Genomic DNA, 21,667 nt, shown 5'->3' with positions numbered 1-21,667 from the left:
TTGTAGTATGACTTATAATAGGAAATGTACGTTACCAACTATTTCTTTGAATATATTTGACTTTATTTTATGTGCATTGGTGTGAGGGTGTTAGATCCCCTGGAAAACGAGTTACAGACAATTGTGAGCTGCCATGTGGGTACTGGGAGTTGAACCCGGGTCCTCTGGAAGAATAGCCAGTGCTCTTAACCACTGAGCCATCTCTCCAGCCTCATACCAACAATTTTTAATGTATTCATCACCCCACCTAATGTATTCACACACCACCACTGTGTGTGTGTGTGTGTGTGAACTGCCATGGACCCAGCTGCTTCCCCACTACCATGAACAACATACTGTCTCAACAGGGAACTACAAATAAATCTGTCCTTCTTCAAGTTGCTACTTGTTAGGTATTTGGTCACAGGAATGAAGAGAAGTAATAAATATGCCCTACTACCAAAACAATACTTTATCTGGCAATAGGGTCACTAAATTAGTTAAGAAGTCATACCGGCATAGTGAGCCTTAAATCCAATGACTGATGCCCTTACAGGAGGAGAGCAAAGAGAGCCTCATCAGGAGCATCCCATGTGAAGACAGAGGTAGAAACTAAAGCTATAAGCCACAAACCACCAAGGTTCCTGGGACACCAAGACCTGGGAGAGGCCAAGGATGACTGAGTTCTGGAGCTTAGTCCTGCTATACCTTGTTTCAGACTTTCTTGCTCCTGAACTATGAAAAAACAAAATTCTTTTGTTTTAAACCACAAAGCTTGATATTTTGAATACTAGCACCTTCAACAGCAAAGTGCATTCCAGATCCAACCAGACTATTAATAACTAGTAGGCAATGTAGTTGAAAAAAGTTGAAAAAATGAATTTTCAGACATTATTTTAACTTCTCCCATTAAAAAGGATATGACACTTAAGCAACAAAATGAATTAATTGTCTTAACATGGATCTGCCTGAGAATTAGATGACGCCCTAGAAAATGCTTTAAAATAGGTAGCCTCCTCACACATGTAAGAAAAGACCTAGACAAGCATGACAATACTGTAATTTAGGAAGAAGGAGAGAGACACACTGGAGCCACTGCCAGAACAAGTAACATGTAAAGACGCCGGTAAGCCACCAGCCACGTGGCAAGGTATAGATTTATAGAAATGGGTTAATTTAAGAAATAAGAACAGTTAGCAAGAAGCCTGCAAAGGCCATACAGTTTGTAAGTAATATAAGCGTCTGAGTGATTATTTTATACGTGGATTGTGGGACTGCGGGGCTTGGTGGAACCTGGAGAGAAGCCCTGCAACAACAACTATTGCTGATGATTAGCCACCGTCTTTGTAAAGAGCTCCAAGGACATGTCTCACAAAGTTCTTTATGGTTTTGTCCTACGTTCAAATCCCAGAGTTTCTATCCTAGGTCCTTGCCAGACTGCTTTTTGCCCAGCCGGCTCCTTATAAAAGTGTACCACCCAGAGTTGAGGGTGTAACAGAGCACTGGCCTACAATGTAAGGCCCACATGAGGCGCTGGGTTTGAGCCCAACACTTAAAAAAAAAATTATTAATTAAAAAGCAATCAAGTAAAACTCTGAATCTGTCTTCCTTACTTCAGTAATTTTGAATCTTTTAGGCTCAGTGCAGAACTCACTTAGAACTCAAGTTTTTATCCTTCTGATTTTCTACATTGGTTTTTTAGAATGTTACAGAAGCATGAGTCTCCTGGCTCAACTGCTTGAGTATGGGATTACAAGTGTGTAGCACCACACCGATCCTACATTCCTTTTTCTTTTTTTAAATTTTATTTATTTATATTTTATGTATGAGTGCTCTGTTTGTATACCTGCATGCCAGAAGAGGGCACCAGCTCCTATAATAGATGATTGTGAGCCACCATGTGGGTGTTAGGAATTGAACTCAGGACCTCTGGAAGAGCAGCCAGTGCTCTTAACCCCTGAGCCATCTCTCCAGCCCCAACCCCACATTTCTTTATTGATTCTAAGTAGAGAAAACTGAGAAAAATCCAAATACATTTAACAATTCCCCATTCGACCCGATAGTAGACTTACTTGATGAGGTTTTGGAAAGCATAGCCATCTGTCCACTGCTCAGTAAAAGAGGCTCCGTGGCGGACAGTAGTAAAGTGGCCCAATCGCAAACGGTCCTGCATGCTCTTATCTCTGCACGCCATCTTCTCTTGTTTGGACTGAGGGGAAAAGGACCAAAACAAGTAACACTTTAATTAGCAATTTTTACAAACTGAAAATTAGAGGATTATCAAGGAAAATACTGCTGATAAATCATATACCAATTCAAAAAGGGAAAGATGGGAAGGGAGGGGGAAAAAAGAAAGGAGGGGAGGAGACATCTAACACCTGAAATAAACTCAACAGGGACAAACTGTCAACCTCACACTCAAAGCAATGAATAGCCAGAAAGCATGTCCATATTATTACCTAGGAAGTCGTGGTCTGGTGGACATGCAAGGAAAAACCTCTAGCTATCAAATCATAAGAACCTGATTCCTCAGAAATTCTACACTGCAATATTTTCATCTCAGTTAAGAAGGTGTTACGCAATGACACACATTAAATACCTTAAGATACGGACTTCAGGCTACGTTATCACTAACCTTTTCTATAAGAAGCTTCTTGCTCATGGTGACACATCTGTTTAATCGTTCCTTGTATTTCTCCAGCATTTTTTGCTGTTCATCTATCTGCCGTCTCAAATCACAGTTAGCCTTCAGTGGGAAAATATTTTTTTAATTAGTTTTAAGGAAGATAGATTAGTAGAAAGTACTTCCTAGGAAAAGAGAAAAAGTATTACTCTGTGCAGTAAGCATGCCTCTATAAAGGAAGCATTTCACCCCTTTAATCATTCTTTATGCTACCATGTGAGTGCTGTTTATGTTCAAGTTACTCTGTTTTCAACTTAGAAGTTCTGTTGGTAGTGCTATGGAACCAATCCAAGCCCTTAAGCAAGTATGCTAAACACGAGCTTACCAAGGATTTAAAGCCTTGAGCTTATGTCTAAAGAGAAAAGGAACATGCATTCTCACAAATGACTCTCATCCATGCCCACACTAGACAGAAATAAGATCCTGCTTCAAGAATATGAGGATGTAAGCACACAGTTAATTTAGCTGTGGTCAGAAGCCTACAGGACGGGTTAGATGCTTTGAAAAATTCAAGGTTCCTAAAATAACAGAGAAAGGAAGAACCACTAACCCAAGGTCAAATCTGGCCTTGTAATTCCTGAATTTATCCTCAGTTGTTAAAAAAGAACAAAAGGACAAAACTCTACTCTTGCCAAATAACGACGCTTCTTTGGATGATAGGGGAATCTATTTCTTAACAACTAAATGATATAAGCCTTTTTATAACAACAAAATTTGCTGTTAAAAAAAAAAGTATGGGTGTTTTGCCTGCATGTACATCTGTGCATCATGTGCATGACTTCTGAGACCCAGGAGAGGGCACTGGATCCCCTGGGACTGGAGTTACAGACGCTTGTGAGCCACAATCTAGGTGCTAGGAAGCAAACCTGCGCCCCATGAAAGAATAGCAATTGTCTTGAGTCACTGAGCCATCTCTCCATTGTCTTTCACTGCTTTTGTTTTTTCAGACAGGAGCCCACCATGTAGGATGTACTGGAACTATTATAGACCAGGATGGCCTTGAACTCACAGAAATCTCCCTGTCTCTGCCTCCCGATCACAGAGCTTAAAGGTATGTGCCTACTACAGGGCAGCTTCATTTTTAAAGGAGTCTGTATGAAACAGCTTCCCTTTCAAATGGATCTACTCTCTACACAGGCGTAATTATTCCTATTAGTTGTTATTACAGAATCCTACAGACCATGTTGTCAAAGGAAAAGTCTTACTCCACTTGGGTAAGTGGGACTGTGTAACTCATACTGAAGAACTATAAGCAAATGAGCAAGGAGTGTATCTATAAAATCTAACACACTTCCAGAAGGTGAGCCTTCTCTCCAAGTCTCTGGAGAGATGAAGAGAACCAGCCTCTGGCATTTGAAGTTTTTAACATTAATCATTTCTAGGAGTCCATGTTATGCTATGGTAGGAACTGGCTGACAGTACCCAACATCTCACTAAAATGGGAAAACTCAATGATGAACTTACACCTGCCTGAAAGGAAATTATAAAAATAAAAAAGATCTGTGACTTCACCCTACAACATTCTCCAGCACAGAAACACAAATTCTGCCAGGTATAATATGCCTGTAACCTCAGCACTGTGGCAGAATGTAAGAGGGTGAGTTAGAGGCTAGCTTGAGCTCTAAAGCCAAAAATGTCTTCAGACAGGAAACGGGGGAGGGATTTCAACCAAATCTACACATTCTAATCTATTTGGGGAAAAATGGCAGCTGCCCTTCTGGTTTTTCTTTGTTGATGGATCCATTCCTTCGGTTCTGCTTGACATTCAAACAAAGACAGACACAGAGTGTGTTGACGGGAGGAGGGGTGAGCTCAGGAGTGCAGACAGCGGTAGACAGCGGTAGACCACGTGCGCTCAACACGCACAAGGCCCGGTTCTGGTTCATCACAACTGTCAACTTGACACAGCCTAAAGTAATGGGAAAGACAGCGAGCAACTGACTGGATCAGACTGGCCTGTAGGCATGCATAGGGTGATTGATGGTCTGGATGTAGGTAGGAGCCTCAGCCTGCTGGGGGCCCAGCATCCCTGTGCAGATGGCCCTGAGCTGTGTAAGAAGGATAACTAAGCATGTGCATTGAGCCATCCAGCAAGCAGCATTTCTTTACGGTTTTGCTTCAAGGTTCTGTCCTGACTCCACCAACGACAGACTGACCTGGGAGTACAAGGACATTCACTTTTTTCCTCCTTTAAGCTGTTTTTGGTCAAACTGTTTTCTAACAACAGAAAGGGAACGAGAAGAGGCTGTGAGTTCAATCCACAGAAGACGACAGGCAGGGAATCCAGTAGAAGAAAAGCAGGAGGAAGATGGTGAGGCACCCAAGAAGTGGAACCAAGTTAGGACGTAAGCTTTCGCATATTCCACCATCTCAGTCTGGGTCTGTCTCCCATCCCAATGGTGGGGAGTCATATAGACAAGGGCTCTACTGCTGAGCTACATGCGCCCTTAAAACCATCATCTTGACAAACAGGCTATGAAGAAAGGAAGTAAAACCATAATCCTGGTTGAGTCCAACAAAGCTACTCTGGATAAAACCCTAATGTATACCGGAGTTTGACTAAAGACTTTTTTAAATTTTTTGGGGGGGAGGGGCTTTTGAGACAGGGTTTCTCTGTGTAGTTTTGGTGCCTGTCCTGGATCTTGCTCTGTAGACCAGGCTGGCCTCAAACTCACAGAGATCCGCCTGGCTCTGTTTCCCTAGTACTGGGATTAAAGGCGGGCTCCACTACCACCTGGCTTAAGGAATTTTATATAGACAATGTCACTAGAAATCTTAGTTGGCAATTCAACTAGCCCCCCTCCCCTCTGGAAAAAAATAAATCTAGTTCCAGGGAGATGGGAAGATGTTTCAGTGAGTGTGAATGCTGTTGTGTAAGCATGAGGACCTGAGTTCAAATCCTAACAACCATAGAAAAACCAGATACAGCTGTGGACACCAGCAGTGTGAGGGGCAGAGGACAATCACTGGGGTTTATGACCACCAGTCTAGCTCATGGGGGAGGGGATGCTGCTCATACAACAAGCACACATGGGCCTGCCCCCAGCTCACATGTGCATACAATACAACACACACACACACACACACACACACACACACACACACACACTGCCTACAAAAAATACTTCAAGCAAACAATCAAAATATAAGTAAGATTGTTAAGAATAAATGACTCTTCTCCTTCAAATATGGGGAAACCTAACTCAGAAAAAGAGGCCTAAGGAATGTTAACTCTGAATGAGGAATGTTAACATCAGTTTGAAAATGCAGAAAATGTTGGCATGGTGACACACACCCTTTAATCCTAGGCACTAGGGAGGCCCAATCATTCAATTAAAACAATGTGGATCAGTGATGACAAGTTGCATATACAAAGTGCATTCTGGGCTTCGTCAAGATGAAGCACTGGCTGTCAGACATGTCCTGAAGTAAATGGACAAATGTTTGTCCTGTAAGAAGCTCTGGAGGAAGAATGAAAGTGTTGCCGTTCAAATTCACACTAGGAACAAGAGCACAGATGTTCCTACAGAGCAGGGCATCTTGACCCATGGTCAAGTAAGCCTTCTGGTAAATAAGGGACATTCCTGTTGTAGAGAATGGAGAACTGAAGAGAGAAAAGTACAAATCTGCTTGCATTGTACTGTGGCTGCCAATCTGAATGCTCTCAGCTTGGTTATTATTATTATTATTTTATTTTATAAAGAGAATAGAGATGTATTCTGGGACTGACAGATACTGTCATGTCTCAGTCACTGTAAAGCCCAAATGATCTAGCAAAGTCTACAAATAGTCTGTGTCTCTAAAGAAGATGATGTCTGCTCATATGTTGTTTGAAAGTCTTTCAACAGAGAAGGTAGGAAGCCCAGGACCAAAGCACCCAAGATTCAGTAGGGTACCCTACGTGTCCTGCAACATACACACCAGCACATTGATCTGAGGAAACAATGGACTAGGAAAAATAAGAGGATGTAGAATAAACTAAACTTTTGGCCTAGAGAATGAAGGAAGCCAAAGAACAATTCCAGGCACACACTGCCAAGAGACGCCGGCTGTCTTCACTTCTATTTCTGAGTCCTGTCAAAAATACAAATTTTTGCTGTGTGGTGGTGCACACCTTTAATCCCTGCACTCGAGAGGCAGAGGCAGGTGGATCTCTGTGAGTTCGAGGTCATCCTGGTCTACACAGTGAGTTTCAGGACAGCCAGGGCTACACAGAGAAACCCTGTCTTGAACACCCTCCAAAACAAAACAAACAAACAAAAAACCCCAAATACCAAATTTTTAAGAGGAACAAATATTTGCAGGAAGTTTCAGTGGGCTAAGGTTCCCAATGCCAAGCCTTCAGACCTGAGTTCATTCAATCCTGAGACTGCACAGAGGTAAAGAATATCCAGCTGTGCTCTGACCTCTACACAGACCACGGCTCCAGGTGTACATACACACAAAGCAAATACCGTTTTTAAAGTAACAAATGGCCACCGGGATACATGAGACCCTGGCTTAAAAAAGGTAAAACTAAGGGCTAAAAAGGCGGCTCGGAAGTTAAGAGCTCTTGCAGAGGATCCAGGTTCAATTCCCAGCACCCACATGGCAGCTCACAATCATCTGTAAGTCCAGTTTCAGGGGATCTAATGACCCCTTCTGACCTCCACGGGCACCAACCACATACGTGGTGCTAATACATACATATATATAGGCAAAACATCCACACATAAAGTTGAAAAAAATTAAAAACAAGTAAAAATGATGATCAGATCCTGAATCAAGGAAAAGTGGAGAGAAGTGGGGGAAGAAGAGAGAAAAGGAAATATATCTCCTAGGGTGTTAGACTTAATGGCACTGGCTTATTATGCCAGCACTTGGGAAGCTGTGGCAGGAGGATTACAAATTGAAAGCCAGTCTAGGCTACACAGTAAGATTCAGTCATGTACATGCATGCTGCGCACACATGTGTACACATACAGTGCAGGAAGTCAAAGATCCAAAAGGAGCTGAATGGTCCATGTAAAAATAGGTTTTTAAAATGCAAGAAATGGGACTGCAGAGATGGCCTTGCAGTTAAGAGCACTTACTGCTCTTATAGAAGACCCAGATTCAATTCCCAGTACCCCCACACATGGTGGTTCACTAACTACCTCTGGTTCTAGGGGACCCAACACCCCCTCCTGACCTCCATGGTTTCCTGCACATATGTGGTGCACATATACTCACACACATACACATATAAACAGCCAATAAATCACTTAACAATTAACAACAAAAGCTACTAGGTGTGGTGTTGCATACTTTAAATCCAACACTCGGGAGGGGGCAGAAGCAGAGGCAGGCAGATCACTGAGAGCTCAAGGTCAGCTTAATCTAAATATTAAGTTCTAGGCCAGGCAAGCTACAGAGAAAGACCATGTCTCAAAATAAAAAGAAAAGGAAAAAAAAAAAAAACAACCAAGAATATACACATTAATATTTTCAAATGGTAAAAACGTGAAACTTAATCCAATAATTCTACATGAACTACAACTCCACACACCTGCTTCCCTAACATAAATTCAAGTATCAAAATACTATATCATAAATTCTCCAACTTAAAGAAGGTATTCAGAATGGAGGACATGATTCTAGCTCCTCCTTGGGTCCTCTGGTTTACTGTGTTATCTGGCTATAGTAATGATCCACAATATGCACATGATCTAGACACGCAGCAGTGGTGCTTGTTATAGAGTCTCTTAATACTCTCATACTTACTCTTAACAAATCATCTATTCTTCCTTCCTTCTTCTCTAAGTCAGAGTTCTTACTGTTTTCTAGTGCAGATATTTTTTCTATTGTGAGGTCAGACTACAAAGACAAAAGCAAACAAATTTAGAATTAGTCACAAAACATTACATGCCATCACATTTTTCTTGCCTTTTTTTTTTTTTTTTTTTAAAGCACTTGCTAACATGAACAGTTGGATAGGTAACTCAGGAAATTAAATCTGCTTTACTCATCCCATCCTTCAAACCTTAGCAACATCCACTAAAACCGTACTGCAAAAACATTAGTTCTGGAATTAACTATACAAATCCTCACAATACTGTACATTGAATAAATAAATATAGAACACCTTGGAATTGAAACAGGACTTCAGGAGACAGGACACAAGTCTCTAGGAACAAGTGTGCCCTCTAGTGGAAACAGACAAAAAGCAGAAAGGCAGAAAAGTTTTGAGCACTAAACTATCTAGGTCTCTTTAGCTTCCAAACACTGGTGGTTCCAATAAAAATTAGATCTGTTATAAAGTTCTTAATTGACAAGCACCCTGTGTTGAGAGGAACACAGAGAAGAACACTCAATAAACTAACTTATCAATAACAGTTGGAGCAAAGATCTACTATCTTTTTCAAATATAACTTCCTTTTTCTTTTTCATTTCCTTTTTCTTTGGACAGTCTGAGCTGGCCTTGAAACAAGCTCCTCCTGCCTTAGCCTTCCCATTGCTGGGATTTACAGCCATATGAAATGCTCTCAGATATATTCTGTTAATGTTTATAACCTTCTCTAAGCTAGAAAATTTCTAAAGACTGTTAAAGGAAGAAATTGTGTTGGTATAACACATTTTGAAACGTAAGTAGGTCTTGCCGAGTAATTAAGCAAGTTCAAGAAATAAACCACTTTCTTAAAGGAGTAAATTAACATTTATTGTAAGCCCACTGTCACCACTGCCTGAGGCAATTAGAATCAGCCTAATTTGACATTCTATTAAATGTGAACAGTAGAGCCAGAACTTGAACCTAGACCCAGAAACCTTCAAAATGTGTGCTCTTGTCTCCTTTCCCTGCTGCAGTACAAGCATGCCTGCTACAAAAGACCAGAAAAGTGAAGAAAGGCCTATTAAAATACCTTCCAAAGAACATGAAATACTCATAATACAAATTCTCAAGAGACTACACAATGGAGTACAGTCAAAGGTAAAGGGGAGACAGACAGAAGAGTTACAGACTTTCTATGTGGTTAGGCCTAGTCCTGAGTATAGCTCTGCAGCGTACTGGTCCCCAACCTACCTGGGTCTGTCTGTGCTGGATGGAGATCTGTTTTTGGGAGCTGCAAGAATGTTCTGTATTGGCAGAACCCGTAGAAGAAGGGCTGTTTTGCTGAGCCTATAATAAAAGTACATCACCAATCACAGGAAGGTTCTGCATCTTTCTCCACAAATGTGTATGAAGAGAAACAATTACCTCTTTATAAAACAAACCTTTTCTAATTCAAGTCAAAAGTCATGACCAAGAGGAAAATAAAACAAGTTAAATATGAGAATCAAAAGCTGGATGTGTTACTTTCTTTATTTTGAAGGTAGGCTTTAAATATTACAAATTAGGTTCTCTGTAAGTTGGTCAGTTATTCCTGTAACTTCCTTTTCCACTATGTTCAATGAGCCTCTGTCAGAAGAGCTGAGTGACGTCTACAATGCAGGGACAACAGTCCAAGCAGAAAGGCCTGAGGGGGCGCGAGGAATGGCTCTGCTGTGAGAGCACTTGCTGCTCTTAGCCACGACTGTGAGTTCACCCAGCAGCCACACCAAGTGGCTCATAACCATCTCTAACTCCAGGTTCAGGGAATCTGACAGCCTCCTCTCCTCGGGTACCAGCATGCACATGGTGCACATAAACTCACACAGGTGTGCAGTGCACACCCACATACAAAGAGAGAGAATGTCCAGGACAGGCAGAACTGTTAAGAGAAACCCTGTCTCAAAAAAACAAAACAAACAAAACAAAAAAAGGACTGCAAAGTATTCATAAAAGTCTCCTAAATTCGGCCAGGTGGTGGTGGCACACGCCTTTAATCCCAGCACTGGAGGCAGAGGCAGGCGGATCTCTGTGAGTTCGAGGCTTGCCTGGTCTGCAGAGCAAGATCCAGGAAAGGCACAAAGCTACACAGAGAACCCCTGCGCGCCACCCCCCCCCCAAGTCTCCTAAATTCACAAATATTAGCACAGAAGTATATAAAACTCTGGGTTGCTCTGTGATATTCCCACTTGCTGACTTGACATATAAAAACATTTTGATTTGTGTGTGGTATATATGTACATAACATATTCCTATGTGTATGCGTGTATATGCCAGAGGTCAGTATTGAATGTCTTCCTCTATCACTAACTTCTTTTTTGAGACAGGGTCACTGTACCTGAAGTTCATTGATTTGGTAAGACTAACTGTCCTGCATACTTCAAGGGATCTTCTTGTCTCTGCCTTCCCAGTTCTGTGATTATAGGTGTGTCATACCTAGCTTTTTAAATGGGTACTGAGGATCTATACTTAGGTCCTCATGCTTGAACATGGTTTACTAACTGAGTCATCTCCCCAGATTATATTTTAAATGACTGTGTGTATGTGTGTGTGTGTGTGTGTGTGTGTGTGTGTGTGTGTGTGTAAAGGGGTCTTTTGTTGTTGCTCTGGTGGTGCTAGGGACCAAAATCTATCTTGCATGCGCTAGGCAGGTAAGTACTTTATCACTGACTCACAATTCCAGCCCTAGGCAATTTTTAAATTTTATATAATTTAGGTGTAATATAATTCAACAATTGAGGAATTCATTCACAGTAGCTCTTTAAATCAAGGTACACCTAAAACATAACTCATCACAGACACAACCAGGAAATATCAGATATTCTTAGAATTATGAGATAATGAAAACACAGTTCTATAAGCTCAGATAAGGCAGTTCCCAAACATGTGAACTTGAGAGTCTTAGTGGTAGAACAGGGTAACAAACAGGAGGCCTTGGGTTCAATGTCAAGCATCACAGAAGAAGGGGAAGAAGAGGAGTAGGAGGTTAGGGAAGAAGAAGAAAATACCAATTTCTTCCCATCATTCCTATATATCCTTTTATTACTGCTGCTACCAGTATGTTAGATATACTACAACTATCATCTACTGAACAATTGCTTTAAGCTTAATGCTTCAATGCCAATTTAACATGTAATCCTTATATTTAAAAAAAGGCTGGGGTCAAGTGTGGTGATGCACACCTTTAGTCCCAGCACTTGGGAGGCAGAGGCAGGCAGAGCAAGTTCCAGGTTGGCCAGAGCTACATATTAAGTCTCAAAAATACAAAACAGGCTCGGGAGATAACTCAGTTGGTGAAGTGCCTGCCATGCAAGTGTATAAGGACTAAAGTTCAGATCCCACCTGCCTATACAAAAGCTGAGTGAGCACAGTGGTATGTGGTCCTAGCACTAAGGGGCAGGAAAAGAGACATCAGTCTAGCCAACTGGTGAGCTCCAGGTTCAATAAATCATTTAGCTTAAAGTGACTATTCAGTAGATGATAGTTATATTCAACACAGTAGTAGGAACAGTAATAAAAGAATATATAGAAATTATGGGAAGAGCTGGGCAGTGGTAGTGCACACCTTTAATCCCAGCAGCTAGGAGGCAGAGGCAGAAGGATCTCCGGGTTTGAGGCTAGTCTCCTCTACAAAGTGAGTTCCAGGACAGCCAGGGCTACACAGAGAAACGCTGTCTCAAAACAAATAAACAAACAAACAAACAAAAAAAAATTATGAAAAGAAATTGACATTTTCTTCCTCTTCTTTCCCAACCTCCTACTCTTTCTAGCTAAAATAATAATAATAATAATAATAATAACAACAACAACAACAACAACAACAACAACAATGTAGAGAAGTAATTGAGGAACAGCATCCAGTGTCAAACCTCTGGCCCCCATAACCCCTGCATACGTACACACAAAATTCCTATAAATTGGTGATTATTATTTTTATTTTACAGACAAAGAAAATATAGTCAAACCTAGGTTATCAAGCTAATTAAATTAGGTCATTAGAACTGGGTGCATCCATCCTAATTGTTCTCAATGACAAGAGTAGGCAGTGGCGCACGCCTTTAATCCCAGCACTCAGGAGGCAGAGGCAGGTGGATCTCTGAGATCAAGCCAGCCTGGTCTACAAAGTGGGTTCCAGGACAGCCAGGACTACACAGAGAAATCCTATCTCAAAAACCAAACAAACAAACAAAGCCCATAAGAATGAATATCCATTAATTTCATTTAACAAATGCTATTAACACTGTAAGGTGGGCAATATAATTACGCTCCATTTTTGATGATGATGATGATGATGATGATGATGATGATGAGTCTGTATCACATGTGCCCACAGGGGCCAGAATAAGGTATCAGATCCCAGAGACCTGGAGTTACAGGTGTTTGTGAGCTGCCTAATGTGGGTATCTGAAACTAAACTTTGGTTCTCTGCAAGGACAAAAGTGCTCTTAACCACTGAGTCATCTCTCTAACCCACATTGATTTTTTGTTGTTGGTTGGTTGGTTTTGGTTTTTTGAAGCAGCGTTTCTCTGTGTAGCCCTGGTTGTCCTGGAACTAATTCACTATGTAGACTAGGCTGACCTCAAACTGAGAGAAATCCATCTGTCTCTGCCTCCCAAGTACTGGGACTAAAGGCATGTGCCACCATCGCCTGGTCATTGTGTTTTGTTTTGTTTTTTAAGAAAGGGTTTCTCTATATATCCCTGGATGGACTCAAACTGCAACCTTCTGAGTGCTTATAGATTATAGTTGTATACCACTATACCGGGTCTATGAACACTCTCTTTTATGTATTCATGCCACAACAATTTATTGAATACTTGTAATGTCTAAACACATGGTCAAGGGAAACAAGCACAATCCATACCTTATTCTGCCTAAAGGGAGTTTATAATTCAAAGGAGGGCAGGCCTATAATCCTAGCTACCTGGAAGCTGAGGCAGAAGAATCATAAGTTCAAGGCTGATTTAGGCAACTCACTATGACCCTATCTCAGAAAAAGGGGGGAGGGGGAAGAGATGGGAATATGCTCAGTTGCTGAGTGCTCACCTACTAAGTACAAGGCTCACTATCCAATACTGAAAGAAAAAGTAAAACACTCAATAAATATTTGTTGGAATAAACTGTTGACTGGGTATGGTGACTCATTCCTCCCGTTTACGGGAGGTGGGAATTCACAAGTTCAAGGTCATTTTCAATGCAATTAAGGCCAGAACGGACTACATGAGACCATCTCTTAAAAACAATCTGCTGAGCATGGTGGTGCACGCCTTTAATCCCAGCACTCAGGAGGCAGAGACAGGCAGATCTCTGTGAGTTCAAAGTCAGCTTGGTTTATAGAGTGAGTTCCAGGATAGCCAGGACTGTACCGAGAAACCCTGTCTGGAAAAACCAACAACAAACCAAGTCTAACTCCAAGCCTTCAGATGTGAGTATGTAACACGAGGTAAATGCAGAAACCAGAAAAGCAGAGGAGACCTTGGGGGTTGGAGCAATAGAGGAGAATGACAGGGTACAAGAGATTTGAAGGGGGAAATGGAAAAACATTGGGGCCACTTCTAATTAGGGAAGAGGAAGGGAGATAAACACAGAAGGAGGAGATGGGTAAAATAACACTAAGAATGTCTAAAAAAAAAGACCGAAGGTATCAAATTATCTAAATACCTAAAATTACATAGAATACATATATAGTTTATATTAAAATTTCCCATCTGGAGCCAGGCATGGTGGCATACACTTTTAATCCCAGCACTTGGGAGGCAGGTGGATCTCTGTAAATTCAAGGCCAAGCTGGTCTACAAAGCAAGTTCCAGGACAGCCAAGGTTGTTATACAGAGAAACCCTGTCCTGAAAAACAACAACAAAAATAAATAAGCTTTCTCATCTGTGCTGACAATGTTCCCTGTAAGAGTTAGAGACGATCCAACAAAACCCTGTCACTAGGCCCTTTTGAGTTGTTGGTGAGGACTGTCCAAGAGACTCCCCAAACAGCTACTGCTGCTGCCCTTGGTTGCTTCCCAGAGGGAGAAGTGAAGTCTGACACAGGGCCTGGAGGACCTGAGCTGGACATGCCCTGGTCCCACCCAACTATGATGTCTGTGAACTACCCAGGTGACGCGCAGGCCCGACAGTCGCCAACAGCTCTCTAACTGGAGCCAAGACCAGCTCAGCAAGAGGGAGAGCATGCTGGGACTGGAGACCTAGTCAGCTACCCAGGGCCAGGAAAGTCATGGCTCTCAGATGGAGATTCCTGGATCTATAACCACCACTTGACTAAGTCAGCACAATGCCTAACTCCTCTCTCCCTCTCTCCCTCTCTCCCTCTCTCCCTCTCTCCCTCTCTCTCTCTCTCTCTCTCTCTCTCTCTCTCTCTCTGTGTGTGTGTGTGTGTGTGTGTGTGTGTGTGTGTGTGTGTGTGTGTTAAAGAATTAAAGAGAAAGCAAGACGTGTATGACAAGAATTGGAGGAAGGAAAGCAAAGGCAGAAAATGACATAACTATATCATAATTTCAAAAGATAAAAAATTATAAAACAAAGAACAAGAAGGAACTGCTGAATGGACTACCATTACAATAAATACAAGCCTAGGAGAGGGTCTCTAAGAAGGTAAAAAGATACATAATCTAGAGGCAGGGTAAATCTTGAAAAAACCTTCAGATTTGAAGGCAATAAAAGACAGGAGAGCATGAGGTCATGTTAGGTAAAGAATTCATGAAAAGACACTCATGTGCAGTCAGTAACAAGCGGTGGAACTGTCAGCCCAGTCACATCTATGTGACTACAAATAACTGCAATTTTCTGTGCCCAGTTTTTCAAATATTTAACTTATATATCTTTAATTTCTGTGAACGAGTGATTGTGTGCACTGATGGATGAAGGCACCTAACACATGCGTGCAAGTATCCATAGAGGCAGGAAGGAGGCACTGGACCCCCTGAAGTGGAAGTTTCAGGTAATCAGAACAGTCTAATGTGGGTGCTGCTAACTGAACTTAGGTCTTGTGGAGGAGCAGCGGCATGTGCTCTTCGCTGCTGAGCCAGCTCTCTAGCTCTTTCTGGATCCTCTCTAAAATACAGTAAATCCCAACTTCCTTCCTGAGTCAGGGCATGATGAACCTCCAGTGTTATACTGTACCAGGATACAAGCATTGTCTCCTTCCGTCATCATTAGAGGCTCTTCTCAAGCCTCTCATTTCCACATTTATTTCTGAGCAAATATGATTATCCTGCATAGTAAAAGCCAAGAAGCAGCAAATGACCAACTAAAAAGCTCTCTGAGAAACTACTACATTTTGGTGGGTGGGCTTTGGTAAAGTGGAGTTTACATGGGCTCCACTCTCTAACAGGCCAGTGGCTGCAGAATGCCCTCAGGGCAATGAGCACACACCCCATCTAGGTAAGTCTAACCAACCCCTATCATAGTACAGTTTCTTTAGCTATCTACACTCTTTGTTCCTAATAGAAAAGTTTGGCAGTGCACACCTTTAGTCCCAGCACTCAAGAGGCAGAGGCAGGAGGATCTCTGAATTCGAGGCCAGCCTGGTCTACAGAGCAAGTTCCAGGACATCCAGACCTACAGAGAAACCTCGTCTTAAAAAAAACCGAAATAAATGAAATAAAATGAAATAAAAGTTTGATTAGTTCTAATTCACAACAACACACCATTTTAAACAGTTTTTAAAACTTTTGTGTGTATACTGATAATTCAACCAAGGACCTCATTCATACCTGTTAAGTACAAATTTTACCTAGGAACAAGAGAAAGTCAAGGATCATAAGTGTTTGGTTTTTTTTTTTGTTTTTGAGACAAGGTCTTACTATGTAAGTCAGGCTACCCTAGAATTCACAGCTCTTCTGCCTTTGCTTACAGTGGCTGCAGAATGCCCAAGGGCAATGAGAACACAATCCACCTAGGTGAGTCCAACCAACCCCTACCATATTTTCTTATACTATACTATATTTTCTTTCCTAAACACACACACACACACACACACACACACACACACACACACACACACACACCTCTAATTAAGAAAAGCAAAACTTTGAATTCTAAGAAATAACTGAAATTAGGATTAAAGTTATAAAGAGAAAGAAATTTAGAGTTCACAACATCAGTAGTCAAAAACAATTTGGGTCTTTTCAAGGGAACTCTTCCTATAAAGCCTGAGTGACCCATGGGGTGATGATGAGTAGGAATCTACACAAGCAAAGAATCTCTTTCGGTCCCTGCTTATATACTGAGAGGCCTTTACTTTTGACCCCTCTAGAGCAGTAAAAGAGGTAAGTTAATGATAACATTTGGCAGGGTGGCAGGCTGGGTAACTCCAGGCCACACAGTAAGCTTGAGGCCAACCTGAATTATATAGTGAAAATACAACAACAATAAAGAATAAAATTATCAGCAAACATTTAAATACTAAGAATGAAGGATGAGTGAATCCATTGGACTCCTGACATAAAAACTAGGTGAGCTCTTCCCTAGTTTATACAAGGGCCAAGGCTGTATTCCTAGCACTTTAGAAAAATAAAAGAGAAAAAATGTTTAGATCAAAATCTATAAAAAACAAGAACAATAAACTTGAGAAAGACGTAAAATAACCACAAATGAGCCAAGCATAGTGGTACATGCCTGCAATCCCAGGACTTGGTGAGAAAAAGGAGGACCAAGAAGTTCAAGGTCACTCTTAGCTACATAGACAACCCACAAAAGGGGGAGGGGGAAAAGATTATAACTAGAATGCTATCAACCCCAGAGGTAGAAACAGGAGGATCAGGAGTTCAAGACTTGCCTGGGCCTGTCGGCTGCTAGAGTAAGAGGCAGGGAGATCAGTGAAGTAGAATTAGAGTCCAGAGGCAAACTCTTGACATTGACAGTCAACTAACTTGACACGGTGCCAAGATAATTCAGTGGAGCAACAGTCTTTGTAACAAATGCGCTGGGCAATTAGATACCCATCCACAAAAGATAAAGTGGGCTCTTTTCCTTCAGTCACCCCAATTAAAACAAAATACATGGCAGACTTGAGTGCAACAGCAGAAAGTATAATACACTTAGAAGAAATTATAGAACTAAAATTTCATGACCTTGAATTAGGTAAAGCCTTCTTAGGTATAACCTGTGAAATATTCCTTTACACTGTAAATATGTCACTGTGATTGGTTTAAAGAAGCTGACTAGTCTATAGCTAGGCAGGATAAGGTTAGGCGGGTGAACCAGATGAAGAGAATGCTGGGAAGAAGGGCAGAGTCTGAGGAGCTGTGAGAGAGATGCAAATGAAGCAGGAGATGAACATACTGTGCCCAAAGAAGGTACTGTCATGTGGCAGAGGGTAGATGAGAAATATGGGCTCATTTAAGTTGTAAGAGCTAGTTAGTAACAAGCATAATTATAAAAAGTCTCTGTGTGATTACTTGGGGAGCAGCTGGTGGGACAGAAAAGTCCACCTACATATGGCACCCAATGTGGGAAATACGGAATAATCTTTTGGTACACTGTGAAGATGTGTCTTTGCCTAGGCACCTTCTGATTGGTTTAATAAAAGAGCTAACTGGCCAGTTGCTAGGCAGGAAGTATAGGCGGGACACCAAGGTACAGAGGACACCAAGAAGAAGGGTGGAGTCTCCAGCAGAGGCAGAGAGAAGCTGAACATGCCATGTTGAAAGAAGGTACCACCACATGGCAGAAGGTAGATAAGAAATATGGGTTAATTTAAGAGTTAGCTAGTAGCAAGCCTCAGCTATCGACTGAGCATTTATAATTAATAATAAGTCCCTGAGTGGCTATTTGCAAGCAGCCAGGACAAAGAGAAACTCGGCCTACATATGGTGCCCAAACATCAGGCACCTACATCCACATAAAACATGAAAAAGCTTTAAAAAGGTTCTAAACACACAAAAATTGAGCCAAAGGTGGCTTCCAAGTCTCATCTCTCATGCTGGCCTCAGTACCAAGACATATCTGCCAGCAGCTGCCTGTGGGAGGAGCCAGCTACCAGCCACCACATACTAAGCTAAACTGCACCAGAAGCAGCTGACATAGTAGTTTAAGATTTGTCTCATGCAATGAAAAAACAATACAGATGCTCAGTAAATAAAGATCCAGATTGGGGGGAAAAAAAAAAAAAAAAAAAAAAAACCAACTCTAAATGAGTTACAGTGAGGTTAAAAATATACATAAGCTTGGGAGAGAAAAGAAGAAGGTATATACAATCATAGATTTTAAGTTTAAAATTAATAAAATCTTTAAAGAAGGATTAAAGTAAAATAGCTGTGTGTGTGTGTGTGTGTGTGTGTCTGTCTGTCTGTCTGTCTGTCTGTCTGTCTATCTTTCTATGTATGCCACGTAGAGATGGAAAATACACAGAGTCTGGATCCTGTATGTTATCATGTTGTCTTTAAATGGAGGAGAGGTTATGCTTTTATTTCCACAGGGAAGGAGAGGCTGTGGATTCATTTCAGGTTGATATGGATCAGGTTTGATCAGGGAAGACCCCTCTTTAAAAATCCTGACTACAGACATAAAGAAATAAACCTAAAAAACTACAAAACACATAACATATATTTTACCTGCTCAAACATAAAACAAAAATAATCATCTTTGGCTAACTTGTGTACAACACGTAGTCTATACTTGTATTAATACAGATATATAAGTTAACCTTTAAAAGTTTATGTATTTTCAGAGGAAGGGGACCAAATACCAATAAAAAAGAGATACCCCAGATGATCCAACATCTCGGAACACCTCTGCTACAGTTTCCTCTGGGTTTTGCATCTAGAACAGCTTCAAGGATGCTGGCTGATATGGTCCAACCTCAGAAATTACTCCAGCCAAGATTTAACCATTATCCTAAATTTTCTCAGGGTCCCCCAAAGATGCCAGCACCCATCGAGAACAACAGGAAGCAGTCTAGAATAAACAACGCCCACATTCCCAGAAGGTGAATTATGGATGTTTATTATCATTAAGGGGGGGGTTACAAGTTGTTATTGGTCATAGTCAGAAAAAAAAGCTAGACAAAGGAGTTAAAACTCAAAGATCTCTTTCTAAAGGAGAAAAGGAGGATATGATATAGAAATGTGATAAAAGGGTAGATTATTGAATCTACTTTAATCCAAAAAAACAACTATTAAACTAAAAATATTTTGCATTGGTAAGGATTTGGTTTATTGATACAAATTTGAAGTTATTTTTGCTATATGTGTGTTTCTACTCTTGTTTGGGGTATTGTGCTTATGCAACTCCTTCAAAAAATGTATAATTATACCAAGTGAGCTCCAGGAAAGGCGCAAAGCTACGCAGAGAAACCCTGTCTCGAAAAACCAAAAAAAAAAAAAAAAAAAAAAAAAAAATGTATAATTAAAAAAACAGGTTAATAGTCATCTATGATAATCAAACTTGTAGCCATATTAAGTATGTTTTCAAGATTAAACAAATATATTTAGATAGATAGATAGATAGATAGATAGATGGTCTTCAAACACTTCAAAGACCTACAGAATATAGCATTTAATAGGTTTAAGGCTTTTCATGACCATGAGACACGTCTGCTCCTGAAATCACCAATTTCAGAGATGATAGGCATTGAAGAAACTCCATATGGAGTTTACTTTCTTTATGGCAAAAGCTAGCCATTTAGACAAAAACCTGCCCTTACTTCAACAGTATACCATGTAACTGGACCAGCAGGATGCAAAAGAAAGCAACTGCCAAACTTTGCCAAGACAAAGTAGAACAGTTCTTCAAAATTTCCTGCTTCTCAGAAAAGTCTGTCAGATACTAGGCCTGTAGGACAAGGATGGATGCCTCAATGTTACAGAGGAACTTTGGGTGACTGTCCAGTAGGCCAGATGTTCCTGTCATTAGGTAACATTTCACCCTTCTGGGGGTTTTGATGGAGTTAAAGACTAAATAATTAGACTTAAAAGTTTTCCTTAGTTATGATAAAAGGTAAGTTAGGTATAAAACTTTAGATTCACAAAGATAAATAATAAATATTTTCTCTAAATTTGCCAAATACAAATGGGATGGATATTGAAACTGAAATTCTTGATAACTGTTTTTGTTGCATATCATTTTATTTTACTATGTTAAAGTTAAAACCTTCCCTTTTAATTAGACAAGGCCGGGGGGGAGGGGGGGGATGATACTATGAAACAATCTTTTTTTTTTGTTTTGTTTTTTTTTTTTGTTTTTCCGAGACCGTTTCTCTGTGTAGCTTTGCGCCTTTCCTGGAACTCACTTGGTAGCCCAGGCTGGCCTCGAACTCACAGAGACCCACCTGGCTCTGCCTCCCAAGTGCTGGGATTAAAGGTGTGCACCACTACTGCCCGTGAAACAATCTTTTTGTACAATATGAATATGCATTACTCTCATTGGTTAAGAAAGAGTGGACTTGCTGGTAGCGAGGCAGGATTTTGGAGACAGCAGAATGCTGGGAAGAAGAACGGCAGAGTCAGATGAGACACCATGAAGCGAGCAGGATGGGAAGTACATACATGAGGAAAACAAGCCTTGGGGAAGTATATAGATTAATAGAAATGGGTTAATTTAAGTTACAAGAGCTAGCTAAAAACAAGTTTAAACTATCAGTTGAGCATTTATAATTAATATTATGTCTCTGTGTGGTTATTTGGGGAGCAGCTGCCAGGACGCATAAAGACTCCGCCTGCAATAACCAAAAGCATAAATAACAGAAGGGAAAATGGGTATTTTGGGCTTCTTTCAATCTAAATTAAGAACGTCTGTACTTTTAATTTAGATGGGCTAGATATATAGCTGAGGGGCATGCTTGGCATGCAGGAGGCTCTGGGTTCAGTTAAGAGAAGCATCCAAAACAGAAAGAGGACGCCATTGAAAGGGCAGAACAACAGCCCAAAGAGAAGAAGCAAGCTATCTGAAAGGAATATCTGAGAAGAGTCTTCAAGCAGACTATGTCCAGAACCCTTACATTTCAACAATAAAGATAACCTAATTTTAAAGGGGAAAGGAGTAATGGAGGGCTGGTGAGGTGCCTCATTGGTTAAAGGTGCGTGCCACCAAGCCTGATGACGTAAGTTCCCTCCTCAGAACCTACAGGACAGAAGAGCCTAGAAACCCCTAAATTGTCCTCCATGTGTATACACTCCCACTCCTGCCCCCCACAAATAAATAAATATAACTTTTTAAAGAGCAAAGGAAT

The 21,667-nt window shown here is 40.9% G+C and overlaps 1 protein-coding gene across 16 annotated transcripts in view; it reads right to left on the bottom strand.

Moving 5' to 3' along the window:
- Tlk2 (tousled like kinase 2) overlaps positions 1 to 21,667 on the bottom strand; it is a 107,536-nt gene that overhangs the window by 33,139 nt on the left and 52,730 nt on the right. For 13 of the 16 annotated variants that reach the window (XM_076543534.1, XM_076543530.1, XM_015994705.3 and 10 more), the window contains 4 exons: positions 9,702 to 9,797; positions 8,405 to 8,497; positions 2,615 to 2,725; positions 2,052 to 2,188 (listed from right to left, as the gene is read on the bottom strand). In XM_076543534.1, coding sequence (XP_076399649.1) covers positions 2,052 to 2,188; positions 2,615 to 2,725; positions 8,405 to 8,497; positions 9,702 to 9,797 — 437 coding nt within the window. The remainder of the gene's footprint in view (positions 1 to 2,051; positions 2,189 to 2,614; positions 2,726 to 8,404; positions 8,498 to 9,701; positions 9,798 to 21,667) is intronic. The other 3 variants (XM_076543532.1, XM_015994719.3, XM_076543527.1) reach the window with 1 other exon arrangement.

Source organism: Peromyscus maniculatus, chromosome 8, assembly GCF_049852395.1.
Source record: "Peromyscus maniculatus bairdii isolate BWxNUB_F1_BW_parent chromosome 8, HU_Pman_BW_mat_3.1, whole genome shotgun sequence".
In the NCBI taxonomy this organism is placed as follows: Eukaryota; Metazoa; Chordata; class Mammalia; order Rodentia; family Cricetidae; genus Peromyscus; species Peromyscus maniculatus.
The sequence above is the reverse complement of the archived record's forward strand: the minus strand, read 5'-3'. Positions and strand labels throughout refer to the sequence as shown.